At 48.3% G+C, this 21,008-nt stretch overlaps 1 protein-coding gene across 1 annotated transcript in view; it reads right to left on the bottom strand.

The window, feature by feature from the left end:
* Positions 1-13,206: 13,206 nt before the first annotated feature.
* LOC146220493 (transmembrane protein 132D-like) overlaps positions 13,207-21,008 on the bottom strand; it is a 74,617-nt gene continuing 66,815 nt past the window's right edge. Inside the window, exons 8-10 of the mRNA XM_084693709.1 lie at positions 19,708-19,993; positions 16,106-16,297; positions 13,207-15,618 (exon numbers count right to left, since the gene is read on the bottom strand). Of these exons, the coding sequence (XP_084549835.1) occupies positions 14,530-15,618; positions 16,106-16,297; positions 19,708-19,993 (1,567 nt within the window). The 3' untranslated portion in view covers positions 13,207-14,529. The remainder of the gene's footprint in view (positions 15,619-16,105; positions 16,298-19,707; positions 19,994-21,008) is intronic.

The raw sequence follows: 21,008 nt of genomic DNA, 5'->3' as shown, positions 1-21,008 counted from the left end.
GAGACACAGTGACTTTTCCGTCCGTTACTACGCAGATTCTACAGTATTTCTAGTTTGTGTAAAATAGAATGGCAAGTCTGAAATAATATGAGTAGATAACAAAGAAGTATATGTTTAACGATGAGTCATTGTCCCCAAAGCAACATTAACTGAATCCATCCCCAAAAAGCATAACAGGAAACAGCGTTAAGAGTGTGTTCCATTTTTCTTTCACGCTGTAGAATGATTCATGTGCACCCCGCTGTGTTCGCCTTTCTAGGCTCCAATCTCTTTTACTGTTCGGGGAGAAGTGACTCCGTTGGTGGCATTTCTGCCCATCGAGAAGACAAGCCTCAGTTTTGAATGGTGTTTAATGCAGAGATCCTAGCCCCCAGCCACTCTCAAGTCTAGAGATGAATACCAAACCAGGGCAGAGAGCACCCGGTGTCAATGCCAAGTGTCGCCACGGGAACCAGAGGGGTTCAACTCGCTACACACACACACACACACACAAAATGCCAGACGTCAACAGCTCTTCCCCTGCACTCCCGATTCACTAGTTACTTCTCAGTTTCCGAATCGACGCCATCCAATCAGAAGATGCTGCCCTTCTGCATAAAGGTATGAACCGGAAAAAAAGAAAGAAAAAAACAGACAAACAAACACTCAAGGAAGTTCACCGAAACCAGGCCAGGGGCTTTACCAGAAGCCCCGACATCTGGAGAACGGGGGAATGAGGGGATGAGGAAACAGGAGAAGGACGAAAGCACTGAGCACACAGGGGATTACACCCAGATCAGAGTGATGAGACACCCGGGGAAGCCTGTCAACGTGTGCGTCAGTAGCAACACTATAGGACCACTATAGGCAGAGTTTTGAACAGCTTAAATTGTTGAGAGACCTATACTGGGTCAAGGCTTATTGTGGTCACAACAAGCACTTTTTCGCACTTGCCGGCAGTGTAACTGTCCATGGTCCTGAACTCATCTGTCGGCGAGCGAGGAATGCTGTGCGTTCCCCTGGAAACGTAAAGTAGTGAGGGTGTTACCTGGGGGTATAATCTCTCTGGTATTGACATGCTGTCGAGTAATGCATAAAGCATTGTATTATACAAAAGTGCCGCACAAATAACATTGGTTTGGGATTGGTTTTCGTTCGTGCCATGCACCAAACCACCGTCAAACTCTGACCACGCCCAGTGATTCCCTCAGGTGACGGCCCTTATTCCCCCGAGTGGCATTCTGCTGGGTCATGTCTGATGGAGTCTCCGTCTCGGGGAGCTTTTGGGGAAACAATCATTTGTGGAAAGTGACAGTGGGCTGGCCATCTCCTATCTCCCGAGTGGATTTGCACAGCGACGGAGGACAGATTAAGAGTGGAGGGTCGGAGGAGTGGGGCATTTACAGTAATCCCTCTATGGCTCTCTGCTCTTCAACATTTGACAGCAACGCGGGCTGAACTCGGCCTGTTGCAGCTGCTCTAAAGGACGCTCTGGAACGTTCGGGATCTGAAACGTGTCGATCCGATGGGGACTTTGCTTGCTTTGCCTTGAAATCTGTTGCTCCTTCTGAGAACCAATAGTATCTGTCTGGATATCTGACTGCGAATAAGATGTATCATGTGCAAAGCAGGCTAAAATACCATGACAGCATTAAAGGTAGCTTCTAACAGAAACCTTTACATTCATCTCTGCTATGACTGGAGGCAATATTCTGTGGTTGGCAGCAATTTTCCACTTGAGATCAGATTCAAAGAGCAAAAGAATATGATCCTGTGTGTGTGCATGTGTTTGCATGTGGTGTGTTTGTTTGAGTGCTGTGTGTTTTTTGGTGTGTTTGTGTGTGGTGGGGGTGGGGGGGGCTTGTGAAAGCTTGTTTGCTTAAACGTCAGTGCGTTTGTGTTCTATTTGTGAGGTTTAAAGCAGTGAAAGTGAACTTGCCAGCCAAAGGAAGCAGGAGTGAGTCCAAATAAAATTATTAGAGACTGGAAAGTGAGCAGAGGGCTCTCGCTTAGAAGTTGAAATGGCTCTCTTTGTTCGGCTGAGGAACATATTTGGAGAAATTGTCAGATTCAGCCAAGCCTATTTATTTGTAGGCTACTAACCGCCTCACACGTCGCAAGAAGATCCTGCGTTCCATCTCCGTTTGATCTTTGACAACCTCTATTTTTCTCTCCGCGCTCTCTCCCTCCTTCTGTCTCTCTTTCCCTCACAGCATAGGGCCTTGTCATCTGTTAGCGCTCTGAACAAAGCCTCTCTCTATCTCTTCCTCCTCCTTTTTCTTCCCTCCCTCCATCTCCCTGCATCCAACTGTCTTCATCATCCCCGGTCCCCTTGTTGTTTCCCCCTCCCAAATCTCTGTCGACTCCGAGTTCTCTACCTTCAGTGGGCATCGAGTGTGACTCCCTTAACCCAGGATATTCTAGCACCGTCAGCATGAGGTAAAATGTTAAATGTGCCAGACACTACATGAAACACCAGCCTTTTTCCCTTTCTTTCTTTTGTTCGCTTGTTCTTGCTGGTGTCTATTTACGGGAGCTAACAGACAACCACAACAAACACACAAACCTGGCCAAGTCAATGTCGTGGACCCTTGGCGTTTACCGCCTATTCAGAGCCCTCAACCCCCCTCATCGGATGAACGGCTGGAACGGCATCGCATGTGTGTTCCCCTTGATCACCACCTCTGCTGGAGGCGACTACGCCGTACTAGACACACCGTCAACAAGAAGAGAAGAAGCTGTGTTTGTTTAGATACCTCTTCAGAGGATTCCGTTCGCTCCACTCAGGATTCGTCGTCTGCGAGCGCTCAGACGAGAAAGCCCTCGCCGCGGAGCCGCAAACGAGACGAGGTGTTGGGAAACTGTCACATGAAACGGGGCCCCCCGCTGTGCGAGGATGTTTGTGTCCACGGGGGGTCTCCGTGTCATCGTTTGTGTTTGGGAACGGGCATGTGTTTATGCCAGCACGCCTACGTTAAAGGTACTGTCTGCCTTCCCCCTTGCCATTGGAAATAGACGACAGACACGTCGACTGACTTCGCCGTCACATTTCGCCCGGCTTCGCCGCGCCCTCCGCGGGAACGGCTCCTCGCTTTCAACAGCAGTCAAATCCTAGAAATCAAATTAGGCAGCCATAATCCGCCGTCTGGTTTGACTGAAAGGACCAGATCAGCCAGGGCTGCAGCTGTGCTGCATTGTTGGTGACGCTGGACCCCTGCTGGTGTGACACAGAAACCCCCTCTATCATAGCAAGGTCACGTCTCTTGGCCTTGGCCTCGACTATAATACCAGCCTTTACGCCCACAGCTTATTGTGTGCGTGTAAGTGTGTGCGTGTGCTTGCACCATATGTGGGATGAGCCATTATCACACTGTAAAATACCAGCAGGTGATTTACCCCATCCACTTCTGATGAGTCCTATTACCAATTGGTCCATTAGAGAGATTCCACAATGGCTCACCACACAACCTGCTTCGTGTGTGTGTGTGTGTGTGTGTGTGAGAATATATGAGAGTGTATAAGTGTGTGTGTGTGTACATTTCTGAGTAAAGGCGAGAGACAGGGCCTTAGGGTTGGTGAGCGCAGTAATTGATTAATCGATGACCTGCTAGATATTTGCCCCCGTCACTTTTCCAAACCCCAGCAACTCCTCCCACACACGCACACACAGACACACACATGCACTCACACAGACAGACATGCACATATCCCACCACATCTCATCCCATATTGATGGGCGCCTCACAGCCCTGTATTCTCCATCCTATCTGACTCCCCCACGCTCCAGATCTCCCTACCCAGAATTCAGTGGGGATCCCTCCCCAGGCAAGCTGCACACAGTACCACACCACTGCCTGGGTTCATCGCTCCATTGACTCCGAGGCATTGTTTCTGTTGCCCTGGTACATCACATCGCTCCGATCGATAGCACAGTGAAAACTGGAAGTGAGACAACTAAAACCGGTTTTCCTTTTGACAACATCTATTCCCGCCCCCCCCACACACAGACACACACCCACACACACACACTCTGTACGCTCTCCTGACCCCCAGACTCCGAGATGTGACCTGAGCAGCAGACAAATGTATGTTGTGTGTCTTCCATTTTCCTCTCCCCTGGAGTCACTGCTGACCCTGAAAATGCCTCAATTGTCTTGGAGAGCGAAACGTGGCTGGTGTTCTTAGATGTCACTGCCGGGCACACGCTGACTGTTTCAAATCCGAATCAAAGTATGGGTTACAAAAATGGATTACACTTTTATGTTCCCGATTCCTGTGTCATGTCAGGTTATAGACACTCGAATACAACTCACCATTTTAAACAGTGACGCCAACGGAGACAAGTGCTATTCCTGACTAGCTGTTTCCATAATTGTCGATTCTGGAATTGTTTTGTCAGTTCAAAGGCAAGACATTAGTGAGGGGTCTGGTAACTGTTTGTTCTGTAGGGAACAACCAACTAAAAAATTCTAGAGACACCTCAGAAGTCCAATTTGGTTGTCGGTTGCAGGACATCTTCGCACCTGATGGAAGGGGCGTGTCCGCGCTTTAGATGAGCGAGGGGCGGGCAGTTTATACCCCGAGACACGAGGCATGGATTACTGGCTGTCACATTGGGCGCTGGTCGATGTCACAAATCATACGGGATGGGATTTTCTGATCAAGGGGCCGCGTGCGGGGGCTGATGCAGCAGGGGGTCGGCACACGCCGCCGTCTGATGTCGTGATGGCCGCGAGTGGCTTCTGAGAAAGGTGTCTCGCTGTCGAACGCAATGAGAGAGCTAATTCCGGGAGGCAGAGAGTGAGATAGCGGTGCAATTACATTGTGACTCTGTACATCTGATAGGGAGACGTCATTACCTTTGTGTCGGAGGGTCTAGGTTTGGTTGAGAGAAAGGCAAATGAACAAACGTGAGTATATTCTACATCTGAAAGTAGAACTGATGACTTCAGTCTATCTTTTATTATCTTTGGCCTTGTACTCTCCTACAGGCCAGGGTAGGTAGTATCGGTTTAATGCGTTTTCTAATTAAAAACAAATAATGTGATTTTGTCTATTATGTTCCCTCTCTCTCTCTCTCTCTCTCTCTCTCTCTCTCTCTCTCTCTCTCTCTCTCTCTCTCAATATTTACGCACTGCAGGGCCTGATCATCTGTCACTCAGGTGCCCAATCAGACAGCAAATCAATTCAACATGCATGTCTTCCAGCAGGCTACTGTATAAAAGAGTGTCCCTTCGTGACAATGTCAAAGTTCCCATCTATGAGTATTACTGTAACACCGTCCTTCATTTCAATGTGTCTTTACTACTGTTATTTGTGTTTCAGGTTTGTCTCTAGGCAGTAGAGATGTTATAACCATAACTGTCTATTAAAAGAAAACAGCTTACTTACTTAACACAGGTTAACCTATCCAGCTGCATTCATTCAGTACCTCAGAACCTCATCTGTTCAATAAACTGCTGGTGACGAATACATTCCCTGCACCTATGCACACGAGCACATTCTCACAGTACAGACAAATTCACACACTACCTGAAACTCTCTATGACACACATAGTACACTCATTGGCTTCTATTACTCCTACTTGGCCTGTGATCTCAACCTAAACTTGGACGAAAGACCTCGTCTTTGTACTGGACTGTTTGAACTGACAGAGAAGTGGTTCAATTATCAGGTAAGGGTTCTGCCATTTCTGGGTTCCTCAACACACCCGCTAGACGCACATTCAGAAGACACAATTAGAGAGTTTCTCGATCCTCTGCACCCACAGTACAAATGTCAAATCCATACTTTTTTCACTGACCTTACCGTGATGTTTCAATGTGATTTTCATTCCGTAAAGTGATGTGGCCTCTGTAGCCTGGGCTGTTGTATTACGTAAGCAGCTGCCGGCGGTCGGTGGCTAAGTGAATCTCTGAGGGGACCTAGCTGAATTGTCCCCGAGAACCATGATGTCTCAAGCTTCAGCCTGGAACTGAATGTTCTCATGACGTTTTGCCTTCCTTGAGCCATAAAAACCCTAATTAGGGACCACATGTTCAACTGTGAAAGACTAATTGTATTTCTCTCACAATCTTTATATCTTGATGTGAAACACTATAGGTGGCTGATACTTCACATCAACTTCATACTGTAGCCTACATAGGCTACCTTTTCACTTTCAACAGCTACTAGAGCTTGCTGATTGCATGTAATTATATCGGGTCACACAGGGATGAAAAGCCTTTTATCATTGCTCTTTTGAGGGAATGAAAGCCATGGAAAAAAAGTTTTTCGCATTCTGCAACAAAACTGTCCAAACTTAAGGCCTTTGCATACACAGTCTGGATAATTTGTGCGTCAAAATTCGGACGTCAATTATTACATTCGAAGCCTGCTATCTGTATGAGTTAATTTACACCATTGTTCCAGGCGACAACAATCCTTGCAAATTAAACTCTCGCCGATCGGTCCATCCAGCCACAGCCGATGTCGAACAAACCGATTGCTGATAACTTTCTGTTCTTTGTGATGTGACATCATTAAAGGAAGGGCTTTCTCACACAAATACTAAAAGACAAACTTGTTGGCTAGACAAACTAACTGGCTGTTTGTAGAACCATTACAGGTGCTCAAACAATAGCTGCATTCAAATCAGACAGATCTTAGTTGTGAGGGGAAAACCAAGAGCTCTTCAGAGTTTATTCCAGTGCCTGGGTAAGTTCTATTAAAACCCATCCGAATGTCATTAACAATTATAAATAAGCAATAGATTTTTTTTTTCAGCTTGTCAGAGCAACCGTGCTCTTTGACTTGCCAGTTGACTTGCTTAACAGTTTTCGAAATATTCTCAAGTTGTTGCTCTAGAATTCATTGTAATACCCCCCAAAAAATATGTCCAAATATATATACATTTAGAGAAGTGGTGAGTGTTCTGGCCTCTGCAGAGTGGTCCTCCCTGCCTTTATTTGTGCTCAGGCACTCAACAGGACACCTAGATGCCGTGACCAGGATTCACATTCTCTTCAAGGTGCAGGGAAACCAGGACCCCTACTGTGGACCAATAATAGGCAGCACCAGAAAGACTAAAGGTAACCTTTGTCTTCAAACTGGTGGAGGAGCGCCGAGGGTGGTGAGGGTTGTACGCTTACACACACACACACACACACACACACACACACTGTGTCTGATAGAGCACCTGTCTGGATCTCTGTTTCATCCCCTTTGGCCTCCACCGCCTTCGCATCCACCACACCTTTAAAACCTCGGAGAGATCTCCACCCCTCAGCCCCACAGCTTGGTATCCCATCAGCCCGCGGGGAAGAGGCATGGAAGGAGGAGCCGACGAGACTGAAATAAGCAACGAGGAAGAGCACAGGACCTGACGAAGACCGCAGACGTGATGGGATGTAGCTCCGAAAAACAAGGATTCGTTCAGGTTCAAGGTAACTTTGCGAGTCTCTGAGCCCAAAAAAACAACAAAAAAGAGACAGAAAAACTTGTCTTACTTTCTGACATTGTGTCTATGACAGTGTATAAAACCCCCAAATGACTTTAATGGCCTTCACTTTCAGTGCATGTGTATCACGATTCGATCATGATTAGACCCATTGCGGCGACGACTTGTTATTCAGAAACAATCAACCATGTGAAACAGGCTTGATTCCAACACGGTCAGTTACCCATTCTTCCATTCTATTTAAATATGCCGTCTGGCTCCAGTCGCTAGGGAGCAGGGGAGAACAAAGGGAGGGCTGCCTGGGAGGACACGTCCTCTCTTTCAGCACCCATCTCACGTCGCCGCACACGGTTCCAGTTAGGGGGAGCCATCTGCCAATGTTCACCTGGTCTGAGTAGATTGGTAATTGCGCGTTGTTTACCTCTGCAGCCACGGTCGCCACTGACCCCTCCAGCATTTGAACCGCCCCCCCCCCCCCCCCGAGAGACGAGACGGGGCCTGTCTGTCCTAGCGTGCACCCCGGGGCTGATTGCACCAGACTCCAGGGGGCTTGGGCCCTGGAGCGAGGCGGGGCGGGTTGGGGGGGGGAGATGGAGGAGTGAAAGACCGAAAGGTTTTTGAAGAGTGACTTACATGGTGTGTGTAAAGACAAAGAGGCAGAGAGAGAGAGAGAGAGAGGCAGAGAGAGAGAGAGGCAGAGAGAGGCAGAGAGAGAGAGAGAGAGACAGACAGAGAGAGGCAGAGAGAGACAGAGAGAGAGAGAGAGAGAGAGAGAGAGAGAGGTAGAGACAGAGACTTGCAGCCCTCTGTGGATTAGGGTTAGATAATTTCACAGTGAAACAGCTTGTTTCACAAGTATATTATTTGACCTTTTTATCATTATTAGAACAATAATCTTTTCTCCTCAAATATATATTTCTTATTATACTCATAGACAGGAAATGTATGACAGATAGAGAAGGGGAGACATGCAGAAATGGCCTGAGCCAGAATCGAACCCAGGACACCTCAGCCTTACCGGGGAGCCGCGGTAAAGATGGTTTTAACTGAAACATTTTCAGCATTGCTGAGGGCAGGCTGCTAAAGACCTCTACTCCCTGATTGGTTCAATGGGCTGGCTTAACCACTGCGTGCCATGACAAAGCAATTCTCATTAGGTACATTCGAGACACACTAAACACCACCCAGTGCTGGTTCCTCTTTAAATGGCACCTGGAATTATCTCCCAATTTGAGGGTTTAAAACGGCAAGCCATTTCACCATTTCCTCTCCCCGTTGGCAACTCTCATTCCAAATCCTAGTGCAGTAAGAGGTGTGTGTGTGTGTGTGTATGCGAGAGAGCAGAAGAGGCTAACTGTATATATGTGGCTGACAGTTGCCGGGAAACCCTGAAAACCGTCTCTGACCAGGGGTTACGAGGTTAATTAAACTGGCCAGGCGGTCACAGGCTGGCTTTCAATTACATTCTCCATGAAATGCAGAGTCATTTGAAACTGGTAGACGGCAGACAGCCTCGCTGAACCACCAGGACAATAGCATCTTCTTAGCCGGGATGCTGGTGGCTAACGAGGCAAACAAGGGCTGCGTGGACGTAAGACGCAAGACGGCTGCTTTGTTGCCGCAGCTTCAGCACCGGAGCCGTATCTGTCCGCAGACAGACCCACAGGCTGAGGGTGGTTGACAGGCCGTGTCAGGGCAGCAAATAAGCGTTTGACTGCGAGAGCCATGCAGGAACAGAGGAGCCAGGCAGTCAGACAGACTGACACCACCGTGCTAATGGAGCTGCCAGAGTCTATCTTCTCCGGTTCTCCCACGCAATACCTCCCACCGCCTTCTGAAAACGCACAAAGCAAACAGACGCGCGTACACACAGCTACAGATGCTGTCACGACACAATCGAAATCACGACACGCATACACATGGATGGACACGGACGCGGAACACACGCACACCTGCTGGGGAGGGGAGGGGGGTGGGGGACAGGAATGGGACCGAGGGGAGGCTCATGCGGGAGCCGTGAGAAGCAGCTATCCTGTAGAGTCGGTTCGTAATCCCTCCTGTCAGCGCTCAGCTACAGGCTGTAATTTGATAAATCGCAGGTCTGAGATTTAGTGAAATTAGGCTTTGGCAGCACAAGGGCTCCTTTCGTCTGACACCCAGCGACGGATCTTCCCGTTTTATTTCTTTATTTTCTTCCTCTTGTTAAAATGTTGGAGAGACCCTTTCGCCTGTAGCTTTGAATTAGGAGTTGCGCTAAACATTTTAACAAGAGGAGAACAGGACGAGGAGAAATAAATCCTTCAGGTGGAATGTGTAATTAAAAGTGATTTAAAATGGCAGTTACTTTAGAATGCCTGTCATGCTATCTCTCTAGAGTAGCAGGCACATTATTTCATACTAGGCATTGTCAACCCATTCAGCAAGAAAAGGTAAGTATAGCTGGGGGAATATAATGACTATATATTCTACGTATGTGTTGGATAATGATACTCTCATCATACAGTACTCAACTTAAAAAAGAAGAAGAAGAAAGCCCGGACAGAGGCAGAATAACGACCAGTCTATATTTACAGATGGGTCCATTGTTAAATTCCTCTACAGATGAGTACGTTTGTGGAAACAAAAGAAGAAAAACAAGAATGCGGTTTTATTATCACCTTGATACTTGGGCTGAGAAGAATTGATCAACTGCAGTCTAGATGAGAGTTTTTCAACTGGATATGAAAGGTTCTGCAAGACTTTGTTCATCCACTTCATGTTTTTTCATAGACGAAAACCTTCACATCAACATATGTGTCTAACACCACCAGCTCTAATTGAATCCTGGATTTTTAATTACCTCCATACAGGTGGTACAGACATTTGTGGCGTCTGTCAAATGTTCTGTTTCCTTACAGCTCGTTTCACAGTTGAACTTTCTAGAAGAATGTACTGTAACAACTTGTCTGTGCTGACGGCCTCAACAGTAGACCAACTTAATAACTGACTTAACGTCAAGTTCATAGGCTGAAATTCCTGGGGGACAAGACCCCCCCCCCCCCCCATCCTGGGAAAAAATATGATTTGTCCCCCCCTCCCCAGTAAATCACTGTAAACATAAGGACATGTCAATAATATTCATAATTTTAATAATAATATTCGTTTCACAGTTGAACTTTCTAGAAGAATGTACTGTAACAACTTGTCTGTGCTGACGGCCTCAACAGTAGACCAACTTAATAACTGACTTAACGTCAAGTTCATAGGCTGAAATTCCTGGGGGACAAGACCCCCCCCCCCCCCATCCTGGGAAAAAATATGATTTGTCCCCCCCTCCCCAGTAAATCACTGTAAACATAAGGACATGTCAATAATATTCATAATACACATTTAACATATTACAATGTAGGCTACATGTGTTCTACAGCAGTCATTTTGGTGTCCCCCCTCAGAAATTGCTCTTGAGAAAATGTCATATAATTGTCCCCCCCCAAAAAAATTGATAGCAGATTTTCGCCACTGGTCAAATTAATTTACGTAACAGCTGTATTGTATATGTAAGTTTGTGTACTGTTGTACTGTGTACTCTGTAGCTATCTTAGATATCTGAACAGCTGCAGCGCGTTGCCGTCAACTTTACCTGCTCAGGGACAAGTGCTCACAAGATTCCTGGGTTAGATTCAGCCTTCACTGAACCAGAGAGGGAAACTAATAAAATAACAAATGAAAGTCTATCTTCTCTAAAAACAAATGAAGGTCAGCCCTGAAAACCTGCCAGGGTTCTGTCTTTAAATGCTCTTCCAGTCCAAAGATTTTCAGTCCTGATGTTGTAGCACCCAACCTTTCATTTGACACAAACATGGTTTTCGCTGTATCTCCCCTGTATCTAATATACCATAGCTATGTACTTCTGTAGAACACTGAGTTAACTGAGTTAAGAGAGTCCAACAAGTGATCATCATCCCTATTAGAGCCTGAAGCGACTGTTCCCAGCAGACACTTGAGAACACAGACCTAAATACCGAAATACCAGCTGAGATGAAAACGAGCAAATAATAAAACAGACCCAATTCTCCTCTTCTACGAGGAGGGGGAGAGACATTAGCGTCTCTATCTCAATTAGAGATCTCAATAAGGCCGACACCGAAGGGGATTTGACGCAACGAAACCACTTGCATCTAAAAATGCCGTGACTCAATTTCCCTTAATGAATTCTTCTTCATTGTTTTTGAAGGCTCTTTTGACTCAGAAGCCTGGGTCTCTCTGGGGTACTTTACCGAGGAGTCTATGGGCAAATGTGTGGATTCTGTTCAGCCACCCTGAATATGGCAACTGATCCACAGTATAAACAGAAGGATACAATACCTCACATGCAGCTGCTTTGGTCACACCGGTCCATATCATAAATCACGTTCGCCTTTATATATTTCTCTCTGTTCTCTGTCTCTCTCTCTCTCACACACACACACACTCACACACACTCACATGCAGTACATAGACGCACAATGCTTTTGTATTCAGCATTTATGTGTGGTTCCTCCACACAATCACCCACACCTTGCCAACTCCCAACTTTCACATGTGGTCCTGTCAATCCTGTCATTAATAGCATTAATAGAAAGGCTTTATAATTTCAAAGGCTCTAAATACTGTCATTCTTTGTCTCTATCCTACACACACACACACATTCATTCAGACTCACACATGGAGGAAAAGGAAAAAACACACACACATACATTCTAGGAAAGGAAATGAGAAGGTTTGGGCTGGATATGTTGGGACTTTATTCTGTCCTAGATCAATAGAGCTACTGCAAGAGCAGCCATAAGAGGAAGAGCAACCTGCATTACTCTGTCAAACTAATCTCACCTTCTTATCTTTTATCTCGTCCGACCACTGTTTCGTTCTCGTTCATCCCGGAAACGTAACTCGGTCCCCACCTCTCTCACATACAGTATTGATAAAGTGACTCAAGCTTTCACAAGGGTCCGCCTGTTCAAACAAAACCCACTCGTAAGTCGAACCACCCCCCCCTCCTCCTCCTTGCACTAAAACCCTCCGCTTTTACAGCAAAAATGTTTCTGTGAAATACCTCTCCCGGCGATGACCTAATCCCCCAGTGTTGCTCCACCCGGCGAGACGGTAATCCAGGGATTTGAATGGGTGCTGAGCTTTCCTCCTCTCCTGGATGCTTAATTAGACCATCATTGACATCTGGGTTGTTAAATGGCTGCAATAATTTAGCTTGAAGGGCTGCATAGAAAATGTCACATTAACATGTAGTAAAACTCATCCAAGTCATCATTAATTAGGCTGGCCTTTCACTAAAGCGGAGCGTGTCCTGTTACCCAATGCGGAGAGATGTCCTAATTGTCTGGTAGCAGTACAAACGACCCTTTAATGCACTGGAGCTGGCGAGGGAGTGACCTTCTATGGATGTCGAGACTTCTAACTACAACCATGAGTGTGCTAGACTCAAAGTATTAATTGTTCACACAAAAATAGGCTTTACGACTACTTCTGCCTCAGGAAGGTATCCTGAGGGGGATACTGCGTGCGCGCATGTGTGTGCTTGCTGAGTACTGTTTTGTTAGAAAAGGGCAACATTTGGGTGTTATGATGACTTATTTCCCCCGTACTTACTTCCTGGCAAACCGCTCAGAGGCCATGGACGATGACAGGATGCTGGTTCGTTTGATGGAAGGAGCGTCCGTGCGCCCGGGAGCAGACGATCTGACCCACACCTTCCGGAACGATCCAGCAGACAAATGAAAGGAAGAGACAAATGAATCAAACAGAGGCCGGGGCGTAGAAGTGTCACCTTCGCTTTTAATCAATCCAGAGACCCTGGCAGCACACAGAGTGGGGACAGATGCACAGGTGTGGGAGCTGGCGGTCAGATGGGAGTTTGCTGGGTTAACAGGTGTATGGCGTGTACCCGTGGCTAACGGATCGAAGCTAGCGCTGGCCAATGGGGATCTGTGCTACTGTATACTGTGTCGATCTCTCGGCCTGTTTATATGATTTAGGAGCAGTCGACATCCCTTTTACGGCACAGTAAGATTTTGATTGGGTATTGCACCCATCTAAACTGTCGTCAACAGTCTAAACATAGCGACCAACATCTGCATGTAGTTTGCTAATGGACCTAACAATGTTAGGAGTATCCAAGTGTTTGAATCAGCGCGAGAGACCCAGTATAACCTAAAGTCGAGGGGTTCTTGTTTGGACAACGGTGATCAATTGACAAAGAGGACAAAGAATATCACAGTTTTTTTTTTTTTTTTTTTTTTTTAAGAACAGTGACGCTTTCTATTATTGGAAATGAAAAGAAGGTTTGCACAGTACAAGTGTGACCTGTCTCAGTCTGGGCACTAACAATGTGCACACATTTATTTCAGGATGGTTTGACGAGGGTTTAGATCAGACGTTTCCTGTCTTATCTCGCAATAACATGCATGAGAGCTGGTCTCTGGAGAATCACAGGGATAAGACGCGTGGAGGACCGACGAGGGAATGATGTACAAAAATACAGAACACCTTGCAAAAACATGTTTTGATGCACACTGCAAACCAGTCTGCACAGCATTTGTATTTACATCTCTAAATAGGTCTAAGCACTTCTTGAATCTATAATTGCTTGAAGAGTTGGAATATAACTACTTAATAAAAAGCAATAACATTACATACAGAATGATAATAAAATGGAAAAAAGTAACAAAAAGGCTAATGGGAGAATCAAATTAAATTTTTCTTCAATTAAACAGGTGAAACAGGCATCTTAATTAATGTTTGTCCCTGTCAAGCGAATGATTGGCCACTTATCGCCTTTGCCTGTGGTGTCACGGTGATATAAAGATTCCCTTCAATTTCTGAACCACGACCTCTTATGACAGTTGCCATGGAAACAACTCAGGCAGAACGCTGCCTCCCGTTGTCATGGCGGCAGTGTGGCGACAGCACCCGCCGCTTCAGTGTCAATCCCCCCCCCCCGCCCCCAGTCCTTCTACCATCTCCTCTTCCTCCCTCACGCTCTCCTTACTATGAAGGCATTCGGGTGAGTTTCTCTCGGTGTGTGTTCCGCTACGACAACAACAACAAAAAAAGAAGTAAAACAGAGCATGCCCTTTGTTCACGCTAGGTTCTTGGTGGCGTTCTCGTTCAGGCGCTCCATGTAGTTCCTCAGATCCTGCGAGTCCCCGAGCTCTATGTCTGGACACACCCACTTGATCTCGCTGGTGTGTGCCAGCGGACTGAGTACCGGGCACCCGTTACCGGCTTTGACGTTGGCAAAGGTGGTAAACTTGACCCGCTTCCTCTTAGTGGTGGGCGAGTTGAGCGACTCGCTCCGGTGGTCCCGCCCCCCGGCTCCGCCTCCCGTGCAGGCTCCGCCCTTGGCCCCTCCTCCTCCACCTACTCCGTTGAGCAGCTGGCTCCCCTCCTCCAGGGTGCTCCCGAGCTCATCCCCCTGCTGCCGCTGCAGACACAGGCCCTGGGGTCCGTCCAGCAGGCCGGCCTCCTGGCCCAGCCACACCCAGTCGTGGGCGTGGGCCATGGCCTCGGGGCTCTCCAGGGGCAGCTGCTTGCTGCGGTACTTGTAGGCGTAGGAGACGCAGTTGATGAGGAACACCAGGATGGCCAGGCAGAAGACGCCCAGCAGGGCGTACATGCCAATCTCCAGGTCGCTCAGGCCTCGCCGCGACGTCAGCAGGTCCTCGTCCGTGCTGCGCCCCCCTGGGAGCTCCGCCTGGGCGGGGTACTCCAGGAAGTCCCCGGCGGGCGCCCCACCGTCACCCGCCAGCCGGCCCCCGCTGGGCCTGAGGGGGGCTCTGGCGGTGGTGGCGCCTCGGTTGGCGATGTCGGAGATGGAACCGCCGTGGTAGGGCGAGTCGGGCCTCGTCCGGCGCTCCCCGCCGCGCCCGCGCGCCGGCTCCTCGGGCGGGCCGAAGCGGACGCGGACGGCGGCCACGCCGGACGCCAGGACGCCGCGCCGTCTCCCCCGCTGGCAGTCCTCCGACGGCGTCATCTCCACGCGCACCAGCGCGCCCTGGCCCGGGCCCTCGGCCACGACGACGGGCCACTTCCACGAGGCTCCGCGCCGCACCTCCACCACCTGCTCGTCCAACGAGATGGCGGTGAGCGCAAAGTGGGCGGGGTCGTAGTGATCCAGAGGGGTTGTGGAGCCGTCGCTGAACTGCAGCCACGCGCTGATGAGGGATTCCTAAAGACACGCGCGCACACAAACGCATGAGTGAATTCCCCCCTAAAACAAGCAATGTAAACTCTGGACAACCTTGACTGACAATGCATCTCCCCTTGGGACTGTCAGCTAGCTGAGGTATGAGGACTTTAAAGAAAACGCTGCTTTAATGTCAACGCACTCCAGGAAAACTCAGTGTGGAGCTTCTCATTCATTGTTGGGGGAGAAAATGAGAGAAAACCACAAAAAAAAACTGAAAACGAGAGCAGAGACCGAGAGGTGAAACTGAGAGAAAGGATTCGAAAGAGCATTGCAGTGTTTTAATTGGCGGGATTTAAAGATGCAGGAGCGTGCGACAGTGAAACAACGTTTCTTCATAACAAGAACAGAGGAGACACTGAGAACCTATAACAATTAGTTATATTTATGGTTTGATAAAGAAATCATATGAAAGTATGAATGTGCCATAAGACGGAGTTACCGTGACGTCTAAAGTGTACAACCGTACCTGTTTGGGGCTGGTCATGACCTCCTGCGTGGTTGCCGTGGCCACGATGGCCCTGTTGCTTCCTGGACTGAGCTGGAGGGACAGAGAGAGTCCAGAGACCAGCTGCACCCCGAGCTCTGTCACACTCACTTTGTCATCCAGCACCTTGATCCTCCTCTCAGCCAGAACTGAGGCTGACAGAGGGGACAGCACCTGCAGAACACACACACACACACACACACACACTGGTGTAAGCACACACATACACACGCAAGAACACTTACAGTACACCTGCATACACACACTCTCAGACACATACACCAGCATGCATACACTTGTATACACAAGAACACCTCCAGTACACATGTTTACAGAGACACACACACACACACACACACACACACACACACACACACACACTGGTGTCAGCACACTCACATACACACACACACACACACACACACACACACACACACACACACACACACACACACACACACACACACACACTGGTGTCAGCACACTCACATACACACACACACACACACACAGGTGTCAGCACACTCACATACACACTCACACACATGCATCATACACAGACACTCACAAGTAGGGATGCACCGAATCCAGGATTCGGTTTCGGATTCGGCAGAATATTGGGCTTTTGACGGGGTTCGGTTTCGTCCAAACCTTTTTTCACCGAACCCGAACCCTACGCTTGCACTACGCGCGCTAGCTGGTCGACTTATTGACGCAGCCGTTTAGTACCGGAAGCTGTTTACGTAGGTGGACTGTTCAATGCAGTAGGCTGAGAGTCAGTGAAAATGGAACTTGTGAGCAGAAAAAGTCTTGTTTGGCAGTACTTTCAGTCAAACGAAGGCGATTCTATTCGACCTACATGTTCAAATTGCAATGCCGATTTGTCTCGTGGTGCCAAGGACCCTCTCCACGGTGAAGACATTTGCATATGAAACATCCATAAGGTATTCAAGAAATCTAAAAGTTATTTTGGATAATTGATTGGATCTTGAGATAGGGTAAACACAGGCATATGGTGATTGTCAAAATCGTTTTTCCCACTTGTCTTCCTGGCATAATGTTGCCTATTTTTTTTTTACAGAATAAAAAAAAAACACAGTTGTTGACGTTGTTGACTTCATTAATGTGTTTACTGTGTTAATGGACTGAGGAAGGGAGTAGGATTCGGTATTCGGCTTCGGACGAATTTTAACCAGTGGATTCGGTATTCGGCCAAACCCCAAAAATCTGGATTCGGTGCATCCCTACACACAAGAACACCTACAGTACACCTGCATACACACACTCTCAGGCACATACACCAGCGTGCATTCACATGTATACACAGGAACAGCTACAGTACACCTGCATACACACACTCTCAGGCACATACACCAGCGTGCATTCACATGTATACACAGGAACAGCTACAGTACACATGTATACACACCCACACACACACACACACACAGATCCTGCTCGACATCCCACCTGCCCCAGCACTGACGGGCGTGTAAACACAAGTGATGTGTAATAAGACCGGAAGTGCACGTCTCCCCTCCGATTACCACTGAGCCTCCTCCACCCCCACCGCCCTCCCACGCCAGCGCAGGCGTCACCCTGCCCTAATGAACTGTCAGCCTCCATCACTGGCTCGTCTGTACGCGGGCGTTCTCCCAGCTCCGACTCACCCATGATCCACAGCCTGTCTCGGGCAGCGTGTTAACCACACAGCCAAACGCACAGGGGACACACAAGCATAATGATTGCTTGTAGGGGTTGTGTGGATTGGGTTGAACTGGTAAGATCCAGGGCCTCAAAGCCCATGCAAGCCCTGGAGCTTTGTCCACTATGTACACACATATAGTGTGCAAAGCTCCAGGGCTTGCATGGGCTTTGCATAGCCTACGTATGTTCAGAAGCAAGTATGGTCTAATGTATGTTCAATCAAGCCCATTCAAACTGGGAGGCACATGCGCCACCAGATTTTTGATGTCTGGATATAGTCTATTTTCAATAATAAGTGACATGACAATCTCAAAAAAATGTATATATATAGTTTTACCCAAATATGAAGTTTGAGTTTACTGAGCTACAAAAACAGACTTAAGTTAAATAATCCCCCCAAACTCAAATTATGTACAGTTTCAAATTGCAGAAAATTGCTGCAGTATAATTATGATTTTCTTTTACAGGGAAGGACCTCCATGTCTGCTGTTTTAATTGTAAATCCCCCCCCCCAATCCTGGCTTGCATGACTCCCCTGGAAACAGTCATTTATTAATTTATCTTTAGCTCAAAGTGCTGGGTAGGAGGACAAGTGTGATACAAGGAGCAAGGTTGAATCGTGGTTACCATGGAGATGGGCACGGCTATCCACTACGATTGCCCCTTATTTCCTTTGATTGCCAGCCCCCCTCATCCCCCCATTCCAATGATTGCAGTGCTTTTTATTGGATTTGAATACAAGCCTATTGAAACCCTCTTGTTTGTGGTTTGATCTACAATCACTCCACTGAAGCAAGAGGCTATTTCGCTATCAAAAAAAACTCCAAAGTCTTCTAACAGCTTTGTCAATACTCTTTTAAGGCTGTGGTGCGTGTATGTGTGTTCAATGTGTTTGCAGCATGTGTTTATGGTACACAGCATGTGTGCAGTGTGTGTGTGTGTGTGTGTGTGTGTGTGTGTGTGTGTGTGTGTGTGTGTGCAGCCCTCTAATACCGAGGCAGGACCGAAATTGTAAGATGATTGCTTTAAAGCAAACTGAAACTCTAGCTTGAGTCATGAGCCCTGTGATTCATGTTATGTGTGATTCGCTCCAGTGTAGAATTGAGCCACTATTGGTCACTAACAGTATCAATATCCAATGTCTCGAACAATCGAAGAAGACAGAGATAAGCAAAGGTAGTCAAAGATTAGCCGTTGCTATACTGTATCTTTCTTTCTACTAAATCTATCCTGAGCTACTTTGGCAAACACATGGATTCTCTATTCTCTCTCTCTCTCTCTCTCTCTCTCTCTCTCTCTCACACACACACACGCACACGCGCACACACGCAGCAATAAGAAGTCAATTAAAGTCAAGTCTGCTCGTCTGTATGTATGCTGAGTAAGTGGGTGTGCTTTGAGGGTGAACTCAAAAGTCGATGGTGTTTTCCAGAGTAAGTGGGTACATGTGCTGGACCTGGTGTTTGGAGCCTGGTGCCAGTAATATCATCAGCCACACACTGCCTGCACATGAAGCTGCTGGCCCTCCGGAGGCCCCACTTGCTTTCAGAGGGTGTGCCATGCAGCTATGCCGCCCTGTCAGATGTCGATTGGCGAAAGTGTTTGTGCAGAGAGGAGATCAATGTTGCTGTCTTTTTAGACAACCCTCCACTCTGAGACCCCAATTCACTCTATACAGCTCAATTGGAAAGTCCCTCTGCCTTGCACAGGTTCTGTGTGAATCAGTTAGTCTTAATGTGACTCCCTTATTCACTCGCACACACGCTAACAATGTCGTTATTGCTGTTTTACCTCCCCGGTTCTCTTCGCTCCATTGTCTTTCTTTCTTCATTCCCTCACTTTTTTTCACCCTCCCATCCTTGTCGGGGAAAACTAACCTGTAGTTTGGTGGTACCGGTGTTCTGGCCAATCACAACCTGCCCTTGCAGGAGGCGGGCCACCCGCTGGTCCTCCACTCTCAGCGAATCCTGGACCAGCTCTGTCACATCCACCTGCCAATCGCTGCCCAGCAGGAAGTCCTGTTGGCCTTGCCCCTCCTCTGCCCCGTCTGCCACAAAGTGTGTGAGCACATGGACCGTGGTGCTCTGGTACTGGGGCACGCACCCCCCCTCGGCCCTCTCTCCTCCTTCGTCATCGTCGTCATCCTCACTGACTCGCTCATATCTGGAGAAGCCGAGAGAAACAGGGAATGCAGGAACTCGAAGGTAAATGTTCTGTGTCGCATATCCCCCTCCAGTCGTCCAGTCCTCCAGTCCCCAGCCCTCTAGTCCTCCAGTCGTGTAGTCCCCCAGTCCCCAGCCCTCTAGTCCTCCAGTCCTCTAGTCCTCTAGTCCCCCAGTCCCCAGCCCTCCAGTCCTCCAGTCCTCTAGTCCCCCAGTCCCCAGCCCTCCAGTCCTCCAGCCCTCTAGTCCCCAGCCCTCCAGTCCCCCAGTCCCCCAGTCCCCAAGTCCCCCAGTCCCCAGCCCTCTAGTCCTCCAGTCCTCTAGTCCCCCAGTCCCCAGCCCTCTAGTCCTCCAGTCGTCCAGTCCCCAGCCCTCTAGTCCTCCAGTCGTCCAGTCCCCCAGTCCCCAGCCCTCTAGTCCTCCAGTCCTCTAGTCCCCCAGTCCCCAGCCCTCTAGTCCTCCAGTCCTCCAGTCTCTCTCCCTCCCCCTCCTTTCTGTCTGAGCCTGGCAAGGCCAGGTGCCTGTGAAAAAGGAGAGCAGCGATTGTGGCGGAGGAAGAAACAACGACAGCCTCCATTAGATGTCCTTTAGGCATAGCCGATCAGGCAGAAAAACAGGCTGACAGGTTAACATGGTAGAGCTGGCTGGCTCAGCCCCCCATCCATCCCTCCATCCATTCATCCACCAACCCCCTGCCACGCAGCGGCATGCCCGTGGGGGCGACTGGGCCTAAACTGAGGTGACATTAGCGGCTCTCAACAGAAACATGAGGGCAGAGCGTGCAGGCTGGGGAGTACGACAGGTCAACAGAGGGTCTTTGAGTGTAATGAGCTTGCTTTCAGACTCACACACACACACACACACACACACACAGACAGGGAATTCAGGCTTTTGCCCTCCAGCTTTTCCTATTCACTCACGGTAATAACGCAGCTTATGGGGCTTAAAAGCAGACTGCGTGACAGTGGGGGTATATGTGTCAGAGCGCCACCCAGTGGTCTGAAGGACATATGACC

Source organism: Hypomesus nipponensis, chromosome 27, assembly GCF_054491055.1.
Source record: "Hypomesus nipponensis isolate SF chromosome 27, ASM5449105v1, whole genome shotgun sequence".
In the NCBI taxonomy this organism is placed as follows: Eukaryota; Metazoa; Chordata; class Actinopteri; order Osmeriformes; family Osmeridae; genus Hypomesus; species Hypomesus nipponensis.
The sequence above is the reverse complement of the archived record's forward strand: the minus strand, read 5'-3'. Positions and strand labels throughout refer to the sequence as shown.